The sequence below is a fragment of the Pygocentrus nattereri genome, chromosome 18, assembly GCF_015220715.1.
Source record: "Pygocentrus nattereri isolate fPygNat1 chromosome 18, fPygNat1.pri, whole genome shotgun sequence".
Taxonomy (NCBI): Eukaryota; Metazoa; Chordata; class Actinopteri; order Characiformes; family Serrasalmidae; genus Pygocentrus; species Pygocentrus nattereri.
Window position 1 is genome coordinate 13,974,650 of NC_051228.1, and position 23,349 is coordinate 13,997,998.

General features: G+C 39.9%; 1 protein-coding gene across 2 annotated transcripts; it reads right to left on the reverse strand.

Annotated features, from left to right (window-relative positions):
• Positions 1-13,226: 13,226 nt before the first annotated feature.
• arrdc3b (arrestin domain containing 3b) lies at positions 13,227-19,138 on the reverse strand. Of its 2 annotated transcripts, none has more exons than XM_017693767.2 (8): positions 18,637-19,138; positions 16,780-16,861; positions 16,464-16,611; positions 16,245-16,347; positions 15,857-16,113; positions 15,587-15,749; positions 15,245-15,387; positions 13,227-15,135 (listed from the first exon to the last, which is right to left on the reverse strand). In XM_017693767.2, the coding sequence occupies exons 1-8, from the start codon at positions 18,914-18,916 to the stop codon at positions 15,067-15,069; spliced, it is 1,245 nt and encodes a 414-aa protein (XP_017549256.1). In that variant the 5' UTR covers positions 18,917-19,138; the 3' UTR covers positions 13,227-15,066. The 2 variants fall into 2 exon arrangements, with proteins under 2 accessions (XP_017549256.1, XP_037403197.1); XM_037547300.1 differs by lacking the exon at positions 18,637-19,138 and adding an exon at positions 17,209-18,630.
• Between the last annotated feature and the right edge of the window lie 4,211 nt (positions 19,139-23,349).

A 23,349-nucleotide genomic window follows, 5' to 3' on the forward strand; every position in this document is an offset into this window, starting at 1 on the left:
TCATCAGAATAAAACATTGCAAACATTTTTATTAAAATGTTTATATAATTTTAACTCATATCCCAAATAGTGCTGTGCAGCACAATCCAACATTAATCTCACAGTAATTTGATATATTATTACAGAAAATATTAGAAAGTGAGTTGATCTCACAATACAATGGTGAATACAATGTGAAAACTGTGTTTTTAATATTTTGAAATTCTGGCAATAATTAACAGTGCATTTGTGTAAACAGTAAACAGTTTGCTTTCATTATCACATGGCTAACACACCTGAGAGAAAGACAGTTGATCGCTTCATTTGATTAACATTCTATATGTTCTGTAGTACTCCAGTAACAAAGGCTTTCAAATGTCAGCAGTGCCTAAAGCTTACATTTACTATGCTGTTTTTCAAAGCAGATGTGGTGCTGGAACATTGCTGATAACACTGTGCTTACACTGTGTTTACTCAAGTACTACCTCAGTAACTGCTGCGTTCATGTATGTGCTCATATCTATGTATACTCACAGATCACAGCATGTTAAATAATCTTTGCACTTTATTCCATTACTTCATGTCCAGAAATGAGTGCTGTGTCTGTGCTGCACTGTTTTGTCTGTTTACTGTGTCTAATGCCTGTTTTAATTATCGTATTTATTGTACTGTTTCTAGTTTCAATTTTTTGCATACTTTTGTCTGCACGTTGGCACTTTGTACTATTTTGTTCATGTATATAAACAAAATAGTTGTGAGACTGACTGAACTGTAAGTGCTGTTGATAATGCAACAGCTCATTAAAGGCAGTCAAGTTTGCATTAGAGACCCAAGTTTTGTTTTGATCTTTTTCTGGAGTTGAAACTCTAGCAACTGCTTCAACCATGCATGAGGATGCATGTCTGTTGTTACAAAGTCATCAGCACATTGTAAAAGAAATACTTGCAGTGTATCATTTCAGCCTTCCTGGAATGTTGCTGTTGTTGTGCAAAACACATTACCATCTGTGAAGGCCTCACAGACCACTGTGGAAGAAACTAGTTATGCAGTTATAACTTTTCTGGGGCCTCATATGTAAGAGTTGAATATTTTAAGGAATGTCAGACACAAATCGTTGAATAACAAAGAAAAGATTTTTAAAAGATGATTTAGGGTAATCTAAATCTGTCACACTGAATCTAAAGATGGTGCTTTAAGTAGAGATGTTGTAAATGTGTCTCAACATACTTACTGATCACAGATAGAGTTTCAGGAATTAACAGCAATAATGAAAAGGAAATATATGCATTATTAATTCCATGATAATCAAGGGTAAAAGGGTATGGTTCTGTTCTGGTATTTTGTACCCAAAACTGCAGCTGAAATCTTTAATCCCTTTATAAACTGTTGTCTCATTCCTTATTTTAAGACTTTATGATTTTCTGGAGATTAGCAGGTTTGCTGTGTTTGGTGGCATGAGTATAATGCTTGGTGTAATCGTAATTGTACTTTCTGTTCTGTAACAATGATGCAGTTCATCTTGCAAAACACTATCACTGAGGGCATGATTCTGTGGTTGCACTTTGAATATGACTTTCAATTCTTGAGGAGCATGAATTCTTTAAGAAATGTTGAGGTCTTCACAGTGTATAGGCTGATGATTGTCTTGTGCTTATATTGGTGCATATTATGAGACAATGATCAGACATAACATAATGACCACCTCCTGTTTCTATGCCCAATGTCCATTTTATCAGCTCCACTCACTATATAGGTGCACTTTGTGGATCTACAATTACTTTGTTAGCCCCATTTTACGCTGTTCTTCAGTGGTCAGGACCCCCATGGACCCGTACAGAGCAAGTTCTATTTGGGTGGTGGATCATTCTCAGCACTGCAGTAACACTGATGTGGTGGTGGTGTATTAGTGTGTGTTCCACTCGTCTGAGTAGATCAGACACAGCAGTGATGCTGGAGTTTTTAAACACCTCAGTGTCACCAACCAAAAATGTCCAGCCAACAGCGTCCTGTGGGCAGTGTCCTGTGACTTCTGATGAAGGACTAGAGGATGACGCTGCAGTAGCAGATGAGCTGTTATCTCAGACTTTACATCTACAAGGTGGACTGACAAGGTAGGAGTGTCTAATAGAGTGGGCAGTGAGTGGACAGTGTTTAAAAACTTCAACAGCATTGCTGTGTCTGATACACTTGTACCAGCACAACACACATTAATGCTCCACCACTGCATCAGTGTTACTGCAGTGAATGATCCACCACCCAAATAGTACCTGCTCTGTGAGGGTCCGTGGGGGTCCTGACCACTGAAAAACAGGGTAAAAGGGGGCTAACAAAGTACGCAGAAAAACAGATGAAGCAAGGAGGTGGTCATAATATTATGCCTGATTGGTGTATAAGCAAGATGAGGTCACATGACTTTGACACGTAAGAATATGCATTTTCCTGAGAGCATGAATTCTTGTGTCATCAGATTTCAAAAGCATTCATGAGGAATGTCTTTTTCAATATGGAACTGGGCAAGTATGTTTAAAGCAATTCTATTATTTATCATGCAACTTTCTCAAATGGCAACCATTTAATTAGGTCACAAATAGGGTAGCAAGTATTAGTCAGTCATGAGCAGGAGAAAAGTATTTTTTTTAGCCCGTTAGTCCATTTAGCAATGCCTTCAAAATATTTTCATCATGTCAAATAGATACTGACTCGCTAATTATCCTGTTTCTATCCTACATCTGCTAACATGCCCTAGGGGATTCCAGTATTTTATAACAATAGGTTAACTGCAATATGGATTAAAAATTTTTGGCAGTTCTAGATTCTACACAAGCATATAAAACTTCTAAAACACATTCTGTGTTTTAATTGAAGCTTGTGACAGACATATTAGTGTACATTTTAACTTGTGTCTTTTTCAGTAGAGAGCACTGGCATGGTGCAGCCACCACTGTTTTCTGCTTCCAGCAACTTCTTGATTTTAACAACTCATTGATTAGCTGCTTGTATTTACAGTCAGTAATGTATTTTGGACTTTTGGAAGGCTTAGAGTGACCTCACAAAATTGGTCCTGCCTAAGGAAGTCAAAATGTGATTGGCTTTGTGTCAAACTAAATTGCAGCACTTGAAATCATAACCAATGGGAGAATTTGCCTAGCTGTATCTACCTATATCTTGGAGAAAATGAATGCCTGATTGGCCAATTTTCCACTGGGTATTTGAAAAATGTAACCATTTTCCTTCCATGAAAAACTTAACAATGAAACAAGAGTAGTACTTTCATATTTGCAGATATTAAATACAACCATAATTATTTTAAATAAATTAAAGATGTGTATTTTTTAATTCCCTGAAAGGCCCAGAGGGTCCCCTTTTTAGGGCTTATAGTCATGTTTTCTTCATTGGTATTGGAGGTGATCAGTCATTAGATGTGATCTGTTTATCATAGAGTTAAGAACCAAAGCAGGCACCCAGGTCATCCCATTCAGATATTATTTTCTTAGAGGTGACATGCCAACAATTTGACCAAGACAAATGGCTTGCTTATTGCAGAGGTTCAAGATGGAAATCAGTTACTCCATCTTTACAGGCTGGTCCTGCTGTGACGTCTTTGTTGCGTTCTTTCAGATATTTCTTACTCAGGTGGCAATTTTTGCAATCCAGTGCTGAGAGGAAATTGCTGACTCACCTCTGCCAGACTGAGGGCTCATACTGGAACGCATATCCTAATATAAACAGCACAGCATGCTCCTCTCTCTTCACCCACAGCCAAGTAAATGTCTAGGCAATTTCCCACCACAGACTATGGGATACCTGAAGTCTTTTCCATTGAAATCAATTTGAAATCACTTGAAGCTTTGTATCAATCCAACAATTCTGATGGATGACATTGGGTTAAATCTATGAGGTTAGCCGCTACTAAATCCTGTACTTTACACTTATTTTGTGGTTGAGCATAACATCATATGAGCCCAACTGGTCTGCACAGCTTAGGCGCATAGCCAAGACCAGATAAGCTCCTGAAATGTGACATATGTGTCAGCCTCCGATGCATTTAATGTATTGATTGTTTACTAGACCCAAAAAAAAACAACTGTAGCATATTCAGCATGATTAAATCACAGTCAAATGAACTGCAGGTTAATAAACAATAAAAATGTTTGACAAAGAAAAAGAAAATCACTTCCTGACTGATTCCATCCATTAGCTAGCATGTGTCTATTATTGGCAAACCCACAAGCTGTCATCAGCTGCCTGAAGTGAGTGATTATAGTTTGCAGAGACTGAAATGGATCTGGAACCCTGAAGCACTTTGACATATGGCTGGCTGTCTGGGATATGGCCGTTATGCAATTATACTGTGTGTCATGCTGAGGTGTAAAAGATACTTGATATTTCATACAGTACAACTTGTACATTCAGACATTTTGCTCTGCCCTAAGGTCCATGGGAATTGTAGTAAAGATGAGATTACACCTAAATATCATCAGAGCAATAATATATCTACCTTATAACCTATTGTAACCTTAAAAGACTTTTATTGAAGTTGTAAAATTATGAGAGTAAACAGTAGAGGTCCACGACCACCCATGGGTCCTTGAAGTTAAACAGAAGCTATATACAAGCATAATGACAATGTTTAAGGATTAAAAGATATTATTTTAATGTTGAATTATTAATCAAACCCTTTGTAATGTAAATGTTAATGCATTTATCAACAAAATTCAGTTTGGCTACTTGTCAAGTCCTTCTTGGTCTGCTGCAGGTGTGTTAAATTAGAGAAAACACAAAACTGCGTAATGAAGGCTAAGAAACACTGAACTAAACTAATTACGTAGCCTGTGGACAATTACCACTAACCATCTAATACTTTACTTTGGGTAACTTGCTTTACTTCCACTTTATTGTGTTGTCTATAATGCAAAGATTTTAGACGATACTTATAGTATTATAGGTTTTACATACATACAAATAATTACACATTTCAAAGCTTCCTCATGAGATATTATCATTGAAGTCCAGCATTTAGGGCTGACACTAATGATCCTTTTTATAAATTAGGCTGTTTAAAAGGCAATGGTAGCTAGACTGAGCCAGCTCATGCTACATTGAGAATAGCCTGGAAGGTGGTGTCTGAACTGCAACACATAGCCCTGATAAAATATTTCAAGCCTCCTAAGTATCTATGTCAAGAAGTGCTGCACACTTGGCTATTGGGTTGCTTCTCTGGCTGCCTCACTCTCAGGCCAGTCCAAACCAGTTCTTGTTTATCACAGGAACAGTAGCTGCTCTTGGATAAACAAAAGGAAGGGAGTGTACTCAATCAGACCTGCAAGGCTTCAGCCAGCTAAATTTAAACAAATAGAGGATGAATTTTGTGTGATGTATTCCAGGGTCAGGCACATAAGACAAGGGCTGCCTTGTCTATTCCCTCCTCATATCTGTTGTATTCTTAAAAATTGGAGAAGGGTAAGTACGTTAATTGTACTACACATAAACTACTGTGAGGCATTTTATTATGCACTGTTACTGTGAATTTAAGCTGCAAGTTTTTTGCTTTTAAATAAATATTACAGGAGCGTAAGGGTAAAATAAACATTCCAATATTGAATAAAACCTGGCTGTAAATCTCCATTATTTTATAAATGCTTGGACAAATACTTGGGTAGAAGTCAGATAGCTGATTTGGCAGTCCTCTTGCCATAACATTGCCTCTGTGGAGACATGGCTACTGTCCTGACTCAGCTGAAAGAAAACCATGGTGTTGTGTATCAGATCTGACCCTTCTAGCGTCATAGCAATGGACAGATGCAAACAGGCTTGCTGGAGGCGCATTCTCTAGTTACTACCTCCCTGATCTAGCACTGATCTTTGGTTACAGTGATGAAAGTGTTCTGGAGTTCCACTCCCATTTTTAGAGCCATGGGATTACATAAGATGGAAGAAGATAATACATGCTCATACTAACAACTGTTTTGAAACTGATCAATAAGGAAAATGAATGAGGAAATATAGAGAACTTTCACGCTACTAAATGCACCTACAGCAACAAAATTTGTTATGCTCAAAATGCTAAATGCTTTCACTCAAAAAGGTATATTGTGCCAGTAGTATTCAATGTCCCAAGACACTGTTTGATGTCATGAGTATAAAAGACCATTAAAATCATTTGAATATTTAATTTGAACAAAATGAAATAAAAAAATAGCAAAACATTTTTTTCTGTTTTATTATGGGCAGAGACAAACCAGCCATTAGGGGTGTACTTTGTGTACTTCTGGAGCTGGTCCCAAGGGTGAGGGTTGCGTCAGGAAGGGCATCTGGCATAAAACTTGTGCCAAAACTATCATGTGAATCACAAATATGATTGCCATACCGGATCGGTCGAGGCCCGGGTTAACAACAACCGCCTCTGCTGCTGTTGACCAGCAGGGTGCCGGTGGAAATTGGACTACTGTAGGTCGAAGACCATCAAAGAGGAGAGGAGGAAGGTGGGTTAGAAGGCAGTGAGAGAGAAGGAAAGGCAGGAGTGTAGAGGTTAGAGTAGGGACTCTGAACATAGGGACAATGACTGGTAAAGGCAGAGAGCTTGCAGACATGATGGAGAGAAGGAAGGTAGATATTCTGTGTGTCCAGGAGACCAGATGGAAAGGAAGCAATGCCAGGAACATTGGAGGTGGATTCAAACTGTTCTATGTAGGTGTAGAGAGGAAGAGAAATGGAGTAGGGATAATCCTAAAGGAACAGCTTGGGAAAAGTGTGGAATTTTGGAGTAAGATGGATGAAGTGGTAGATGGTGTCCCTAGAGAGGAGAGATTAGTGATTGGTGCAGACTTCACTGGACATGTTGGTGAAGGGAACAGAGGGGATGAAGAGGTGCTGGGTATGTATGGTGTGAAAGACAGAAATGCCGAAGGTCAGATGGTTGTAGATTTTGCAAAGAGAATGGAAATGGCTGTGTTGAACACATATTTTCAGAAGAGGGAAGAACACAGGGTGACATACAAGAGTGGAGGGAGGTGCACACAGGTGGATTATATCCTTAGCAGGAGATGCCACCTAAAGGAGATTGGAGATTGTAAAGTGGTGCCAGGGGAATGTGTAGCAAGGCAGCATAGGGTGGTTGTCTGTAGAATAAGGTTAGAAACAAAGAAGAGGAAGAGAGTGAAGACAGAGCCAAAGATTAGGTGGTGAAAGCTGAAGGAGGAGGATGGTTGCAGCCAGTTCAGGGAAAAATTGCAACAGGCCCTTGAGGGCAGTGAGGAGCTACCTGAGGACTGGGAAACTACAGCTAAGGTGGTGAGAGAAACTGGCTGTTGGGTGTTTCGTCTGGTCAGAGGAAAGAAGACAAGGAAAGTTGGTGGTGGAATGAGGAAGTCCAGGAGAGTATTCAGAAGAAGAAGGCAGCTAAGAAAAAGTGGGATAACCAGAGAGATGAAGGAAGTAGGCAGGAGTACTGTGAGGCTAGTCGCATTGCGAAAAGAATGGTGGCAAAGGCTCAGGCCTATGATGAGCTGTATGAGAGGCTGGACAGTAAAGAAGGCGTAAAGGACTTGTATCGTTTGGCTAAACAGAGAGATAGAGCTGGAAAAGATGTACAGCAGGTTAGGCTGATAAAGGATAGAGAGGGAAATGTTCTAGTGAGTGAACAGAGTTTAACAAAATCCTGGAGAGTGAGAGGATGCCTGATGAGTGGAGAAGTAGTGTACTGGTCCCCATTTTTAAGAACAAGGGTGATGTGCAGAGCTGCAGTAACTACAGAGGTATAAAGTTGATTAGCCACACGATGAAGGTATGGAAAAGAATTGTTGAAGCTAGGCTAAGGCGAGAGGTTCAGATCAGTGAGCAGCAGTTTGGTTTCATGCCCAGGAAGAGTACCACAGATGCAATTTTTGCATTGAGAGTGTTGGTAGAGAAGTACAGAGAAGGTCAGAAGGAGCTACATTGTGTCTTTGTGGATCTAGAGAAGGCATATGATAGGGTGCCAAGACAGGAACTGTGGTACTGTATGAGGAAGTCAGGTGTAGCTGAAAAGTATGTTAGGGTGGTGCAGGACATGTATGAGGATAGTGAGACAGTGATGAGGTGTGCAGTTGGAGTGACAAATGGTTTCAAGGTGAAGGTAGGGTTACATCAGGGATCAGCTTTGAGCCCCTTCTTGTTTGCAATGGTGATGGAAAGGTTGACAGATGAGGTCAGGCAGGAGGCTCCATGGACCATGATGTTTGATGACATTGTAATCTGTGGTGAGAGTAGAGAGCAGGTGGAAGAGAATCTGGAGAGGTGGAGGTTTGCACGGGAGAGGAGAGGAATGAAGTGTCAGTAGAAACAAGACAGAACGCATGTGTGTGAATGAGAGGGAGGCAGGTGGAAAGGTGAAGATGCAAGGAGTAGAGGTCGTAAAGGTGGATGACTTCAAATATCAACCATCCAGAGCAATGGACAGTGTAGAAAAGAGCTGAAGAATAGGGTGCAGGCAGGATGGAGTGGGTGGAGACAGGTGTCAGGGCTGATGTGTGACAAAAGGATAGCAGCAAGAGTGAAAGGGAAGGTTTACAAGACAGTAGTGCGTCCTGCTATGATGTATGGTTTGGAGACTCTGGCTCTGTCTAAAAGACAGGAGGCTGAGCTGGAGGTGGTGGAGATGAAGATGCTGAGATTTTCGTTGGGAGTGACAAGGATGGACAAGATTAGAAATGAGCAGATCAGAGGGACAGTGAAGGTGGAGCAGTTTGGAGATAAAGCCAGAGAGGCCAGGTTGAGATGGTTTGCATATGTGTTGAGGAGGAATAGTGGATATATTAGTCAAAAAATGTTGGAGATGGAGCTGCCGGGCAGAAGGAGAAGAGGTAGACCTCAGAGAAGGTTTATGGATGTAGTGAAGGTGGACATGGAGATGGTTGGTGTAAAAGTAGAGAAGGCAGTGGATAGGGCAAGATGGGGCAGATGATCCGCTGTGGCAACCCCTAAAGGGAGCAGCCGAAAGAAGAAGATTATGGGCAGAGACAGCTAGTTTATTACACCAAAGAATCTATGTGAAACAAGAATTATGAAGAGACAAAAACATCATTATATGCCTGAAGTTGCCACTTTCTTAAGAATGTCTCCTTTGGCCTTTAAAACAATTCACCTAGGCCAGAATTCTACAAGACGCTGGAAGTGTTATGTAGGAATGTACCATGAAATAAATGATTGCACAGTTGCTGTAAATTAGACAATTCTCATTTCTCATTCAAACCCATGCTTTGTGACACGGATCTAGCTGAGTGTGCATTAACTATGACTATGATGGGATTACACCAAACATGTTGCTTGCACCAAATTCTAATCTTTCTATCAGTATGTTGCAAAGAGAACCTGGAATTGTCCAACCAGGCCATCTTTTTCCTCTACTTAGCGATCCAGTGGATACAATATTTTTTGTTATTCACAGGGAATGTTGGCACCTGTCATTGTCTTTGATTATAGCCCATTCAAGACAGAGTCTAGTAAGTGGTCCATTCTGATCTGAAATTTTGCTAATGTTACTACTAATGTTGAGTTAACATGTAATTTGCCTGGTTGTAGCCAGTCGGTTTGCTTGCCCAATGCTTTCCATTCTTCCTTGACCCTTGCCTAATCCACAAACAGTTTTCATCCACAGCGTTACCAATCACTGGAATCACTGGAAACCATTGTCAGTAAATCCTTAAAATGCATGCATGAAAAGCCCAGGACAACAGTCATTGGGAGATGCTAGAACAGGTACGCCTGGCGACATCAATCAAGCCACATTCAAAATAATTAAGATCACTGTTTTTGCCCATTTTATTATGCAGTTAGATGTAGACTAATTTGTACCACACCACACTGTAATGCAATGTGTGATTTACCTGTGCACAGTGTGAGTGAAAGTTTGCCTAATAAACTGGCAACTGAATACACATATATATGTATCCTGTCATTTTCTTTGCTCTTTGGGTCATGCTCATGTGTGATATAAACGTTCACAAACTATAAACATAAGCATTTCTAGTGTGCATGATGTGTCTTTTCCATTATTAAAGCAGGGAGCTCAGTCAATGCGTTCACAAGGACAACACCCTCTTTGTGTAGGGTCACCATGTGGTCTTTAGATAGATTAGCTGCCACAGACTGGAGGAATGCAAGCAGAACACTCACGTCCTCAGTGTGAACCGCTAGGAGGTTCTGTATGTAGATATCATGTGAACGTACACCCTAATGAGAGCTGCATATTTTGCTCTTATTTTGAGGTCTCTCTTACAGTAAAGAGCCTGATGGGCACATCCATTCATATGCATCCATACAAACTTTACAAAGCTCTTAGACATGAGATAATTATATTTAAAACCTATTCATTCTTTATTTGTTTAGAAAACAGTGACATTAAAATAAATACACATAACAATAATACAGTAAGTATTCATTTTATATATTGGCAAATAAGTATTATTTTTAGTTATAATCCAATACCTTTTTTGATCCTATCAGTGCTTCATTTATTTAAGGTCTGCTGGTGGTGCAATTTAACAAATCCATGTGAAGTCTATGGACATCAAAGAGAAATCTGGAACCAAACCTTTGATCCTCCAACCAGCTCAAAAGGAATCAAAATACACTGCTCAAATAAAGGGAACACTTAAACAACACAATCTAACTCCAAGTAAATCAAACTTCTGTGAACTTCAAAATCAAACTTCTTTCACATGCTGTTGTGCAAATGGAATAGACAGCAGGTGGAAATTATTGGCAATTAGCAAGACACACTCAATAAAGGAGTGGTTCTGCAGGTGGGGACCACAGACCACTTTTCAGTACCTATGCTTTCTGGCTGATGTTTTGGTCACTTTTGAATAATGGTGGTGTTTTCACACTCGTGGTAGCATGAGACGGACTCTACAACCCATACAATTGGCTCAGGTAGTGCAGCTCATCCAGGATGGCACATCAATGCGAGCTGTGGCAAGAAGGTTTGCTGTGTCTCTCAGCGTAGTGTCCAGAGGCTGGAGGTGCTACCAGGAGATGGGCCAGTACACCAGGAGACGTGGAGGAGGCCGTAGGAGGGCAACAACCCAGCAGCAGGACCGCTACCTCCGCCTTTGTGCAAGGAGGAACAAGAGGAGCACTGCCAGAGCCCTGCAAAATGACCTCCAGCAGGCCACAAATGTGCATTTGTCTGCACAAACGGTTAGATACCGACTCCATGAGGATGGTATGAGGGCCCGGCATCCACAGATGGGGGTTGTGCTCACAGCCCAGCACCGTGCAGGACGCTTGGCATTTGCCAGAGAACACCAGGATTGGCAAATTCACCACTGGCGCCCTGTGCTCTTCACAGATGAAAACAGGTTCACACTGAGCACATGTGACAGACGTGACAGAGTCTGGAGACGCCGTGGAGAGCGATCTGCTGCCTGCAACATCCTTCAGCATCACCGGTTTGGCAGTGGGTCAGTAATGGTGTGGGGTGGCATTTCTTTGGATGGTCACACAGCCCTCCATGTGCTTGCCAGAGGTAGCCTGAATGCCATTAGGTACCGAGATGAGATCCTCAGACCCCTTGTGAGACCATATGCTGCTGCGGTTGGCCCTGGGTTCCTCCTAATGCAGGACAATGCTAGACCTCATGTGGCTAGAGTGTGTCAGCAGTTCCTGCAAGATGAAGGCATTGAAGCTATGGACTGGCCCACCCGTTCCCCACACCTGAATCCGATTGAGCACATCTGGGACATCATGTCTCGCTCCATCCACCAACTGCAACACAGACTGTCCAGGAGTTGACGGATGCTTTAGTCGTCAACCTCATGAGGAGCATGCCCAGGCATTGTAGGGAGGTCATATAGGCACGTGGAGTACACACAATACTGAGCCTCATTTTAACTTGTTTTAATGACATTACATCAAAGTTGGATCAGCCTGTAGTGTGTTTTTCCATATTAATTTTGTGTGTGACTCCAAATCCAGGCCTCCGTTGGTTAATAAATTTGATTTCCATTGATGATTTTTGTGTGATTTTGTTGTCAGCACATTCAACTTTGTACAGAACAAAGCATTCAATGAGAATATTTCATTTTTTTGAGCAGTGTATATCAACAACAAGAAGTTCTCATTACTTTTTACTGAATAAATTATTGTTTACATTTATTCTAATGTTATATCTCAATCTATAGTTCAAGTATTTCTAGATAAACAGATTTTACACTTGCTCTATATTACTCTACCGTTCAAATGTTTGGAACCACCAATTTAAGAACGATTTGCTTTCAGATAAATGCACAAGATTACTGCAAAATGCTAGTCCTGTGTAACCTCAAAGGTTTGAATAATTAAAAATACGCTAGGAGGCCATAATTTAAAAAATTAACATTTGCATTTAGTCCAGACTAATGAACCATAGAAGATTTCAAGATGACAGAGGAAGCTTTAATGCACCAAGAACTAAATCACAATTAAACTAATATCTAGAACTTATAATTTTTCAAAAGCAGATATCAAATCTAAGTAGATAACCTGAAAAAATGTAAGTAGATAACTACAGTAATTATTTTTCAATTTATTCCCTTTTTCGCTCTCAAAATTCTTTAAATATTTATATCCACATTGTTATTATTGTATATAAAATAACAAACTTTTAAAGATTAGGCATTACTATTAGCATTAGGTAACATCATATTGGTATTATTTTGTTGTTTGGCCTCAGCTTGTTTGATTAATCATCAAAATAAGAAGTAGATCAATAAATTACTAATAAATTTGTTAGTGTCTGTGTTTATGACAACCTTTTCCAAGACATGGATCTTTGCCTAAACTAGACAGATAAACTACTTTTGAATATTTGCTTGATCACGTTAGGCTGGTTTATTTTAATATTAGGATAAACATCGAGTAAACATGTGCTAATGAAAAGTGAACTTTTTGTTTTTCTTGACTGTCAACACAGGTGCATAATGACTGGTACAGAAAGGATTTAATGACATCATTTGATCTGAACTCCTCTCTACATCCCTACAAGTAATTTGTTTATATGTGTTTTGTAGAGATTTGTAAGAACCTTATCCATGTACTCATCAAACTCTAAGATGAAAGCTTGGAAATTGTGTTTGGCAAATACATATCATCTTATCATCAGTAAATAGTCAGCTTGCTGACATACACTCAGGTAGAATTACTGAAACAGTAACGTCACATGGTAATCTTTAGTAGTTAATAAAATAAAAACAAAAGCGAAACACATAAAACAAACTAAAAACACTCACTCAATACAAAAAGGCTTATTTATTTAACAGATGAAGACAAAAAAAAATTCACTGTGGCGTAATGTACATATCCTACAAAATCATGATACAAAAGTGAGCAACATGCGAAAGATACAAATCTGTAAAAAGACACACATACATAAACAAAATATATTGCACCTTTTTAAATTCCTAATATTAGGAGAAGCTTAAATCAGTTTAGACCTTTCAGCCCCTGAAATGGAACATGAGGTAAAACAGATGGAAGTCAGGTTCAACAGCTAGGCACCTACCAGACTGAAATGCACATCTTGATTCATGTAAGCACTACATATACAACATTATTTTGTAGTGAATTTCCTTATTACCTGGAAGTGCATTTAATAGAATGTTAAGAGGAGAGGGTCCTATACAATGGTATATGCTAAGTCATTTGATCATATATAGCAAAATGGACGCAAGTTTCTCTGTGTACACTTAACACAGGATATTCCCTTTCAACCAGATAAATACAATCACAAGACAAAAAGCATGAATTTAAATCTGGAAAGATTAGGAAAACTACAATAGACAAAAAGAAAACTATATTAATTTATGCCAAAGCCACAGAACTATGTTCCATCGCTCAAAAGAAATAAGCAACTTGAGGGCACCTGTTAATATGCACTACACCTGTACACTTCTTAGCAAAATCATTTGTCCAACTTTTTTCTGCTTGTTCTGGCATAATATTTGCTAAGGTCAGCTATATGCTATTCTTCAGACTTCAGCTGTTCTTCAGTGAAAAGTGCTAATTATTAATAATTATTAGGCCAATGTGGTCATGCTGTCACAGGCCATCATCAAGATTAAATGAGTTTGAAAACAAATGTGACACTCATTTAATTTGTATTACTTAAACTGACAAAAGAGGTCTGAGGTCAGCTCCATTGACTTTTATGCCAAGAGCAGTTGGAGTATATGAAAAGGGGTGGGGGTGAAAGTAATTCCTCTTGCATCTCTGTACACACTCTTTAGTCTTTCTGGTGATATTTGTTCACCACTTCAAATAGTGCAGGGTCGCATGACTGGGAGAGAGACTAAGAGACCGTTTGGCAAATGAGCAAACCGTCTAAAAGTAAGCCCTTTATAGGCAGTAGGTGATCCACTGTTCAGTGCATGTCCTGTACTTACAAGCATGCCAGAACTAATCTCACCACATACAGCAGGTTTTGTTTTGTCAAGCAACCTCAGTCATTTCTGAAAAGTGAACATCAGAATATCATTCACAAAATGCCTCATAATTCAAACTCAGAAAGATGCAACGCCACCACTTATTCCTCTTGCCACTGAGTAGACCTATACAGACTAACACCTTTTGCTTTTTAGTACAGTACAACTTGTGGCTTTCAGTAATGAAATTACAGGGTATAATGCCAGTAGTCTTGTTCCAGTATATACAGGCACTGACACTTCACCATGCTGATTTGGAAATTACATTCAAACAGCAAACAATGATGATCAAGACCTGATACTTTGGGCCACTGACTTAGAGCACTGTGGATTTCCTTTCAGTCCATCCCAATTTAATGGGCTCAGCCTTACACCTTCAACTTGCGTTTGGTGCCCAGTCACCTTGGATGCATGAGAGGATTAACTTGAGACCTCCAGCAGCTTTCGTGGTCACTCGGCTTCATTTGATCAGAGGGGCTACCTCAGAACCAGGAGGGCACACTTTGCCATATCTCCTAGAAGGCAAACTTCTACAGCACAAAGCAGTCTGGTTCCTCATGTCTCTTTGTGGAAGAACAAACCCCAGTTGTGGGTTTAAGCTCAACAGATATGAAACCCCTGACATCACTGGTCAAGCTCTGTTCTTCCTTCAGCGAGATGGACAGACATCAGATCTTCTGTCCTGAGTGATGATTGCCTGCTCTGGATTGGGATCAATCTAAAAAAAACCCAAAACCATGGTAAGTTTGTGATTATTTGGACTGAGAATATTACATAAAGAGAAGAAAGCATTCCAGTGTATCTTTGAAGCAGGATGTACAACGTACCTCAGAGTACAGGGGAGGAGGCTGAAAGCGGAACTCCTGAATGTAAGCAAACAGTGATCCCTCTAGTTCATCTCTCACTGCATTGAGCTCAAAATTGTTCTGATGTTGCTCATCTGTGACAACTTCAGAATAGTTTGGTGGGGCTGAAGGAAAAGAAGCAAAGAAACATTAATCAGTGGTTAAAGAATACTTGATTCTAAAAGTCTAATTTGTGGTTTCACCTAAATTCACAGTATAACTCACATTTTGTATAATTTCTATTTCCTGTGCAAAGCCATGGGTCACGCTGTATTACAATTTACATTTTCTATATTAATTGAGATATATAGGCTTGTGTTCTACCTTCAGGCCTCTCAGGCAAGGACATTCCCAGCCAGCTCATGGCCATGCTGCACTGGCTGCTGACAGAAGATGTGCGACTGCCAAAAGGGTGTAGTGGTATGGTGCCAATTACCAAGGGTAGGTTTAGAGTCAGATTCACAGCACGAGGGATGTCCACATACACCTGTGTGGAGGCATGACATTAGCCCACAACACATTGGAACTCCTGACTAGGAGTTAAATCTGGCAATTAAAATCAACACTAAATTATGGACCTAGTTTTGTTCTCACCATGAGGGAATATTCCACACGGATAATACCACAGTCTAGGATAGAAGGGGAGACGGGGGGAATTTTCAACATCTTGCCATCCCAAGTTCCAGTTCTGCCGGATGGTAGAGGATCTCCACGGAGGTTAGCAATAAGCTGTTTGATCTCCTTTATCTTCCCTTTGGCATAGAAGGTTTGGGTTTGGTAGATGGCTGCTTTTGGCACAACCACTCGGGAGGAGCAATTCTCAATCTCAGCAAAGATTTGGATGGATTCTCCTGCAAGAAACCACACAGGTCTATAACTGAAAAACACTTTTTCAGTTTGTATTTATACACTTCAAAATGAACACTAGCAGATACAGAAGTGCTTGGGCAGAACACAAACTTGTAAATATTTAGCTTCTTACCTGGAGTGTAGCCTTTCCTCTCAATTTTAGCACTTAGTGAAACAGGCCCTGAGGTGCAGAACCAGCAGCAAAGTGTTTTTTCTTTTGTGCCAGCCTGGGGTGACTGCAAATGCAATCAAATAAGCAAAAGGCAGCAAATAAGTCACAGATATATATTTCTATACTGAACACGTTCAACTCTGTCTGCTTTCCTAGAAGGATCTAATGTATTTCTCTCACCAGCAACAGGGGAGTGTTGATGTCAATATGCTCAAAGACAGTGAACTCCTTCTTCACTTTCATGGGCAGGAGCCAGGGTCTGTGCAATTCAGCCTTCACCCAGTAGCGCACACTGCCATGTTTCCCTTCAAATGATGTTGCCAGAGGCCTAGAAGGAGAAAGAGGGCAATGTCTGCAAAAAATGTTCATGTGATACAGAACATTGTACCCAATTCATTTAACAGTTATTTAGATTGTTTTAACAATGTGGCACAAATCTTTTTTTTTTCCGCTACTGACATAAATGGGAGTTAGTTAGACCAAAAGCAACACTTACGTCTGAGGGAGTTCTAAGCTGAAGGGGTACTCATGGCGCCCTGAGTGAAGAACAGTGAAGCCCTCTTCACAGTTGTCATCATCTAGAACAAAGGAAAATCAAATTCTATATACCAAACCTGACAAATTATTCAAGTTCCCTAAACACATGAAAGTATTCCCATTCACCTACGTGTAATGAGACATCAAAAGATTGAGAACTTGAGAAACAAGTATTGCATTCACTGTTTGTGATGAAACAAATGAGCAGACTGAAGAAGAGCTTAAATTTTCAAAAGTGTAACTAGTACAAATATTCAGTGGCATAAAAGTCATGTATGTCTAAGGTGAAATCAATAATTTCTTGTTTTATTAGAAGGATGTGTAATTATGTGTATTTACATAATTCAAATGAACATTAACATTTCTAATAAAGAAAACAATTCTAAACCTCCTAGATTATCCTCTCTCTGTTATTTTGCTGCCACCTCAGCAATCCAGCACAGCCTAAACAACAGCAGTACAGCTCTAAACAACCACCAGGCTGAGGCTCAAAGGCAGCCAAGAGCTAGAAGAGACCGGACCAAACCGGTGTAAGCAGCCGCCCTCAGCCGGATTTCCTCATGCATACATTACTAGTAGGCTTTCAGTTGGCTGAGCTGGTTTAGAACGCCCCCATAAGGTACAAGCATGTGTAGTGCAGCATGGTTTCAAAGAGAAATAGATAAACAGAGAATATGTTTCCAGACATACACAAACCAAGTTCATCTTACATTTAAATAACTACACAGACAGAAATACACTTACATTTATTTACATTTATTGGTTACATGCTTAAGTACATGGCTACATATTCAGTGTACATGTTACAGAAAAAAAAGTGTCATAATGAAACAAATGGTCCACTTGAATCGTTGAAATGACGAAAAAAAGGTTCGTTTCGTTCCCCTCTCTTTCTAAAAAATCGTAACCAGTGGCATTGCAGTTTTTTTTTTCTCGTGGTGTTACGACTTGTTATTGGGATATTTAATATCTCCCCAAACGGTTTAAGATCTCCTAATGTGATGCAATACAGAGAAGGCATCAAACACAGCGTAAACGGGCCTTTTGCAAAGCCACACAGCTGCAACTAAGTTGCAATACAGGCTTGACACTTCTGCAAAGGTATGAGGTCATTCGACACACACGAGTACATCCACCAATCAGAAAGCAGAGGCTTGTCCGCACAACCCCCTCTCCACATCCAGTTTCTGAACAGGTTTAAACCGCTTCTAACAAAGGGCACAAACTTACTGGAATGCCCCAAGAACGAAAGTAATTGAATGTATTTCGTAATGTTTATTTTGAAAGTCTCCGTTTAAAAAATAAATCTTTAATCTACGTATTTTTTGTAAAAGCCAAGCTTTAAAACAGTCGATTCTAGTTGGGTAATGTGCACGTTGTTTGTTTGTACAGAAGCAAAGGACTACCACCGCAGTGAATTTGAACAAAAAGCCACTTTTATATCGAAACTGTTCGAAAGGAGCTGGGACAAATGCTTCGTATATGGCGAAATTAAACAGCAAATAGTGGCACACTATCTAAGAGGCATCCATTAACTGGACCAAGCACCATAGTATCACTTAACGTTGCTTTAGAACCCTTGTAATTCTAATGTTTGTTTTTTTACCATTCAACTAAAGCTGGTCAACTTAAGAAAGAATTGTGACGCAGAAAAAGAACTGTTCAAAACGAGCGAAATCCAAAAAAATCAAAGCGAGAGAACCATTATACCCAGAACAAGCACAATAAGGAGCATCTGTCATTGCAGCACTATATGAGCATCATTCATTGACAGCCCATTCGTTTCAAACAGTGCACAAATCTAAATGCTCCTTACCTCTGTAATGTCCAATTAAGATGTCTCTATGGTTTAAATACTCCACTTCTTCTGTGTAATTTTGTGTGTAAGCAGTGTTGGATCCAGCATTGCGTGATTCAGTCCAACGAACTTTAGCCAGTCCTTTGGCGTGAATGTTCAAGGATTTAACACGAATTTCTCCGGTGACTTCGATGATCACTCTTCCTGAGACATAATCCCCACTTGCAAAAACGGGAACATTACTGTCATTAAAACAGTCATAACTGACAAAGAAGTTCTTCACCTTTCCCAGCACCATGGTGTAAAACCGGCTTTGAAACAAAAAAAGGGAAAGAAAAGCTCACTAGTAACGAGTGATCTTGATGCACTGACCAGTTATTATGCCATGCAGAAATGCTGCAGGCCGGTTCAGTGCTTTAGCTACAGGACACTCATTGAGGTTTCTTCAGTAACAGCACTGTATGCTGTTTGGAGTTGCTGGCAAACGCAGCTGCCTCCCTGTGCTCAGTCAGGTCTTATAGCAGAGTTAGATGAAAAACAACCCTTCTGAGCATGTGCAGTAGGTCGCTTAGACTGCTGGGTCTTCCGCCTTCCTCCTGGTCCTTAGCCGTTGCAGTACACGGAGGAAATGAGGAGATACACTCTATCACGATAATTGGCTTTTTTTTTCATTTTACGGTGGATTGCTAGGATCCCATTCCAGACAATTGCAGTCTATGTTTATGAATAAATATCTCATTATTGTTAATTGTACCCTAGAGTTTACTTTGAGATACCCAGATGTGCATTTGCAGAGTTTAATATTTAAAACAATTGCCAGCTTATATAGAAAATAAAAATGCTGCTGACAACAATTTAGAACTTTTGTAATAAGTATCACTAAATATTTTACAAAAAATGTAATTAGTGATTAGCTGTATATAAGCTTTCATACTTAGCCCTACTACTAAACAAAGTAATAATCTTTTATAATAAGAATCATTTTTCATAATTTAATGTGACCTATACATCTTACAAACCCTAAAACAAATAATGTTGTTGCTGGCAATAACAGAATGAAAGTGCAAATAATGTTCTGATGCACATGCACTTTATTTTCCTTACATTTAATTTAAACTGGAACATGTTTTACACATTTCATTCCCATTAGAACTCTAAACAAATGTTCCCAAGAATTCTATAGTATTTTCTAGAAGATATGATTAGATTATACATTCCAGTACTGCTCTTAGCATTCCCCTCTAAATATCCTTAATCTTTTGCTTCACCTAAAGTTTACTTAACGAATGGCTCCTGACTGCCATCTGCCTGTAGAGGGTGGCAAGAATATTCTCCGTAAAATTGAACATTTCCCCCCCCTGAGGGATAACCGGCATAGAAAATGGATGGATGGATAATCATTATGCATTCATAAAACAGCTTTAAGTCCATATAAAAATTTTGAAGACTTAAGTGGATGACACTGATAACATTAAGTTATGTTGTTTATTAAAATATAAAACAATCTGTATACTGTTTAAAAATGTCCAAGAAAATACCTTCAGTTTTCCATTTTCTTACTTCACGCTTATGAACATTTGATTTTTTTTCCTTACTATGTTGTACACCCAGTTCTAAAAATGTTGGGACAGTATATGAAATGCTAATAAAAACAGAGAGCAATGATTGATAAATTGTGTTTGATCTGTATTAAAAATGATACAAAACATAATACTTTATGAATATTTTATGTGTTACCATAAGAACTTTGTTTTTTGTAAATATATGGTCATTCCAAATGTAATGTCTGCAAAACTTAACAATAAAGTTGGGGTGAGAGCATATTTAACACTGATACATCACTTTTCCTTTTTTAACAGCACTTAATAAACATTTGGGCACTGAAGAAACAAACTGATCTAGTTTTGTAAGTGTAATTTTTTTACCATTTTTCAGTCATACAAGTCTTCAGCTGACCAACTAACAGGGCATTTATTGTCATATTCTAAGCTTATTAAGGCAAGTTTTTAATGGGACATAGGTCTTTCATTCCGATTCACACCAACATTGTTGTAACACATGTTGGGCTTGGTGCTGCCAAATTGAACAATGTGGCACAAATTACATTTTTTTCCACTACTGACATTAATGGGAATTAGTAATACCAAAAGCAACACTTACATCTGAGGGAGTTCAAGGCTGAAAGGATACTCGTGGTGCCCTGAGTGAAGTACAGTGAAGCCCTCTTCACAGTTGTCATCATCTAGAACAAAGGAAAATCAAATTCTATATACCAAACCTGACAAATTATTTAAGTTCCCTAAACACACAAAAGTATTTCTATCCATCTACATGTAATGAGGCATCAAAAGACTTGAGAACGTGAGAAACACATGCAGAGTGTGGCTTGGTGTTGTCATATTGAAATAAGCATGGGTAAACCTGGAAAAGACAATATCTAAAAGGCAGCATAATTTGCTAAAAAATGGGTTCAACATTAATGGTGCCTTCACAAATTTCCAAATTACTAATACTCTCCTATACATTGACAGACTCTGGCTTTGGTAATAATCTGGCTGGTCCTTTTCTTCTTTTGCCCAGAGAACACAATGTCCATTATTTCCACAATCAATCTCAAAGGTTAACTCATCAAACCACAGATGCTGGGATTATTTCGGGAGGATACTGGCAGCAACAGACAGTGTTCATTTATTCCTGAGCCCAATTGGTGATATTTTTCACAGAAACATGCTGTTTTTAATGTGGTCTTGTCTGGGGGAGACAATCACTTATTTCATCATTTATTTGTGGCTTTCAGCCGTATCCAGCATCACCGTGAGGTTGAAGCCTGTGAGTTAAGTGCTTTGTATGTGCCTCTCTATGCCAATGCCACAGTGGTGTCAGAAACAAGACAAAGTACCCCCAGTCTGGAGTGAACATTGAGGTGCACAGTAAGAGAGGCAGAGCCCAGTGAAAGACTATGACGACAGAGACAGCACTAAGACCTGACAGCAGAACCGGTGCAGGAACGGAGTGGGAAGCTTGAAGAAGCCAGCATGGCAAGGCTCATGGCCGTAATCAGCACATTGAAGCACAATGGCAATGCAGCTGAGAGGGACACTTACAGAAGCAAAATCATCAAAGGCTTCAGTGTGGAAACACTGGAGCTGAGCTTGGTGAACCTGCATTGCAGAGAGAGAGGATACTGGATTGTCAGGTAAATGGATATGTGCCGCAGCCAGTCTGTCAAGTGCAGCACGGATGTTAGACAGCTCATTGCGTTTGTCCTCATGGGCTTCCTGATATCCTCACTGTGACCAGGCCTGCTCAGGCACAATGAGAGGAATATGTCAAATGGCTTGGGGGTGATCATTGTCCAGCTCTGGTCAGTCACCAGAGGCAGAAGCAGGACCCCAATGTGCATTAATGGGAATCATGTTATCAATGGGGCGGCACGGTGGCGTGGTGGGTAGCGCTGTCGCCTCACAGCAAGGAGGGCCTGGGTTCGATTCCCCGACCGGCGACCAGTGTCCTCTCTGTGTGGAGTTTGCATGTTCTCCCCGTGTCTGCGTGGGTTTCCTCCGGGTTCTCCGGTTTCCTCCCACAGTCCAAAGACATGCAGTCAGGCCAATTGGACGTGCTAAATTGCCCCTGTGTGTGAGTGACTGTCTGTGTCTGTCTGTCTGCCCTGCGATGGACTGGCGACCTGTCCAGGGTGTTTCCTGCCTTCCGCCCGAAGACTGCTGGGATAGGCTCCAGCACCCCCCCGCGACCCTGACGGAGAAGCGGCTTAGAAAATGGATGGATGGATGGATGTTATCAATGGTATGCTGGGCAGCGGAGATTGCGGAGGGGTGGTCAGGTGTTGTTGCTGCCATTGCCCCCAGCTGTTCACCATGTGTTGAAGGATCTGTGGCAGCAAGGGTAGCCCTGGAAGAGGACTGGAGGCACTCACTTGTGCATATGTGCTGGCTGACACTGCGCCAGCCTTGGCTCAAGTTGGTGGGTCACTGCGATGGGTGGGATTTTGACAAGAGAATATACTGAAAAGTTATGAGAAGAGAACTTACGGAAATTTTGAAAAGTTAATTGATAGTAACCAACAAAAGATTATTTATTTGGACAAAAGATTATTTAATCTGTAGGACTGCAGGATCTTAATTAGATTTTCCTAAATGACTAAGGCATTATACAAGTCATACAAACCTAATTTCTGGAAAAATAAGGACATTTTGTGAAGTGAGATAAAAAACAAGAATCTAATTAGTTAATTCTCTTGAACCTTTATTTAGCTGACAAAAGTACGCAGAAAAGTTTTTGTGCTTTCACTTACCAATTTGTCAACTGTATTTTGTAAATATAAACAAATTTGCAATTTTGTGCAACATAGTCAAGAAATGTTAGGATAGAGTCATGTTTGCCACTGCGTTACAACATCTTTCCTTTTAATACGTCTTTTTAATAATTTTCAAAAGGAGATAAATCTGGACTGTAGGCAGGGCAATCAAGCACAAATACTCTGTGTCTACAAAGCCACACTCTTGTTGCACATGTAAAATGAAACCTGGCATAACCATGGACTCCCCTGGAAAAGATTTCATCTTGGTGACAGTCAATACGTCTCTCTAAGTCCTAATATATGCCTCTGCATCAAAGACACCTCCACACAAATGCTATTCCACTGGTGTAGGGGAGCTTCACACAGGTTGTGCACTGCAGGGGGTCCTTGAATCTCCTATCAGACGTACTTTC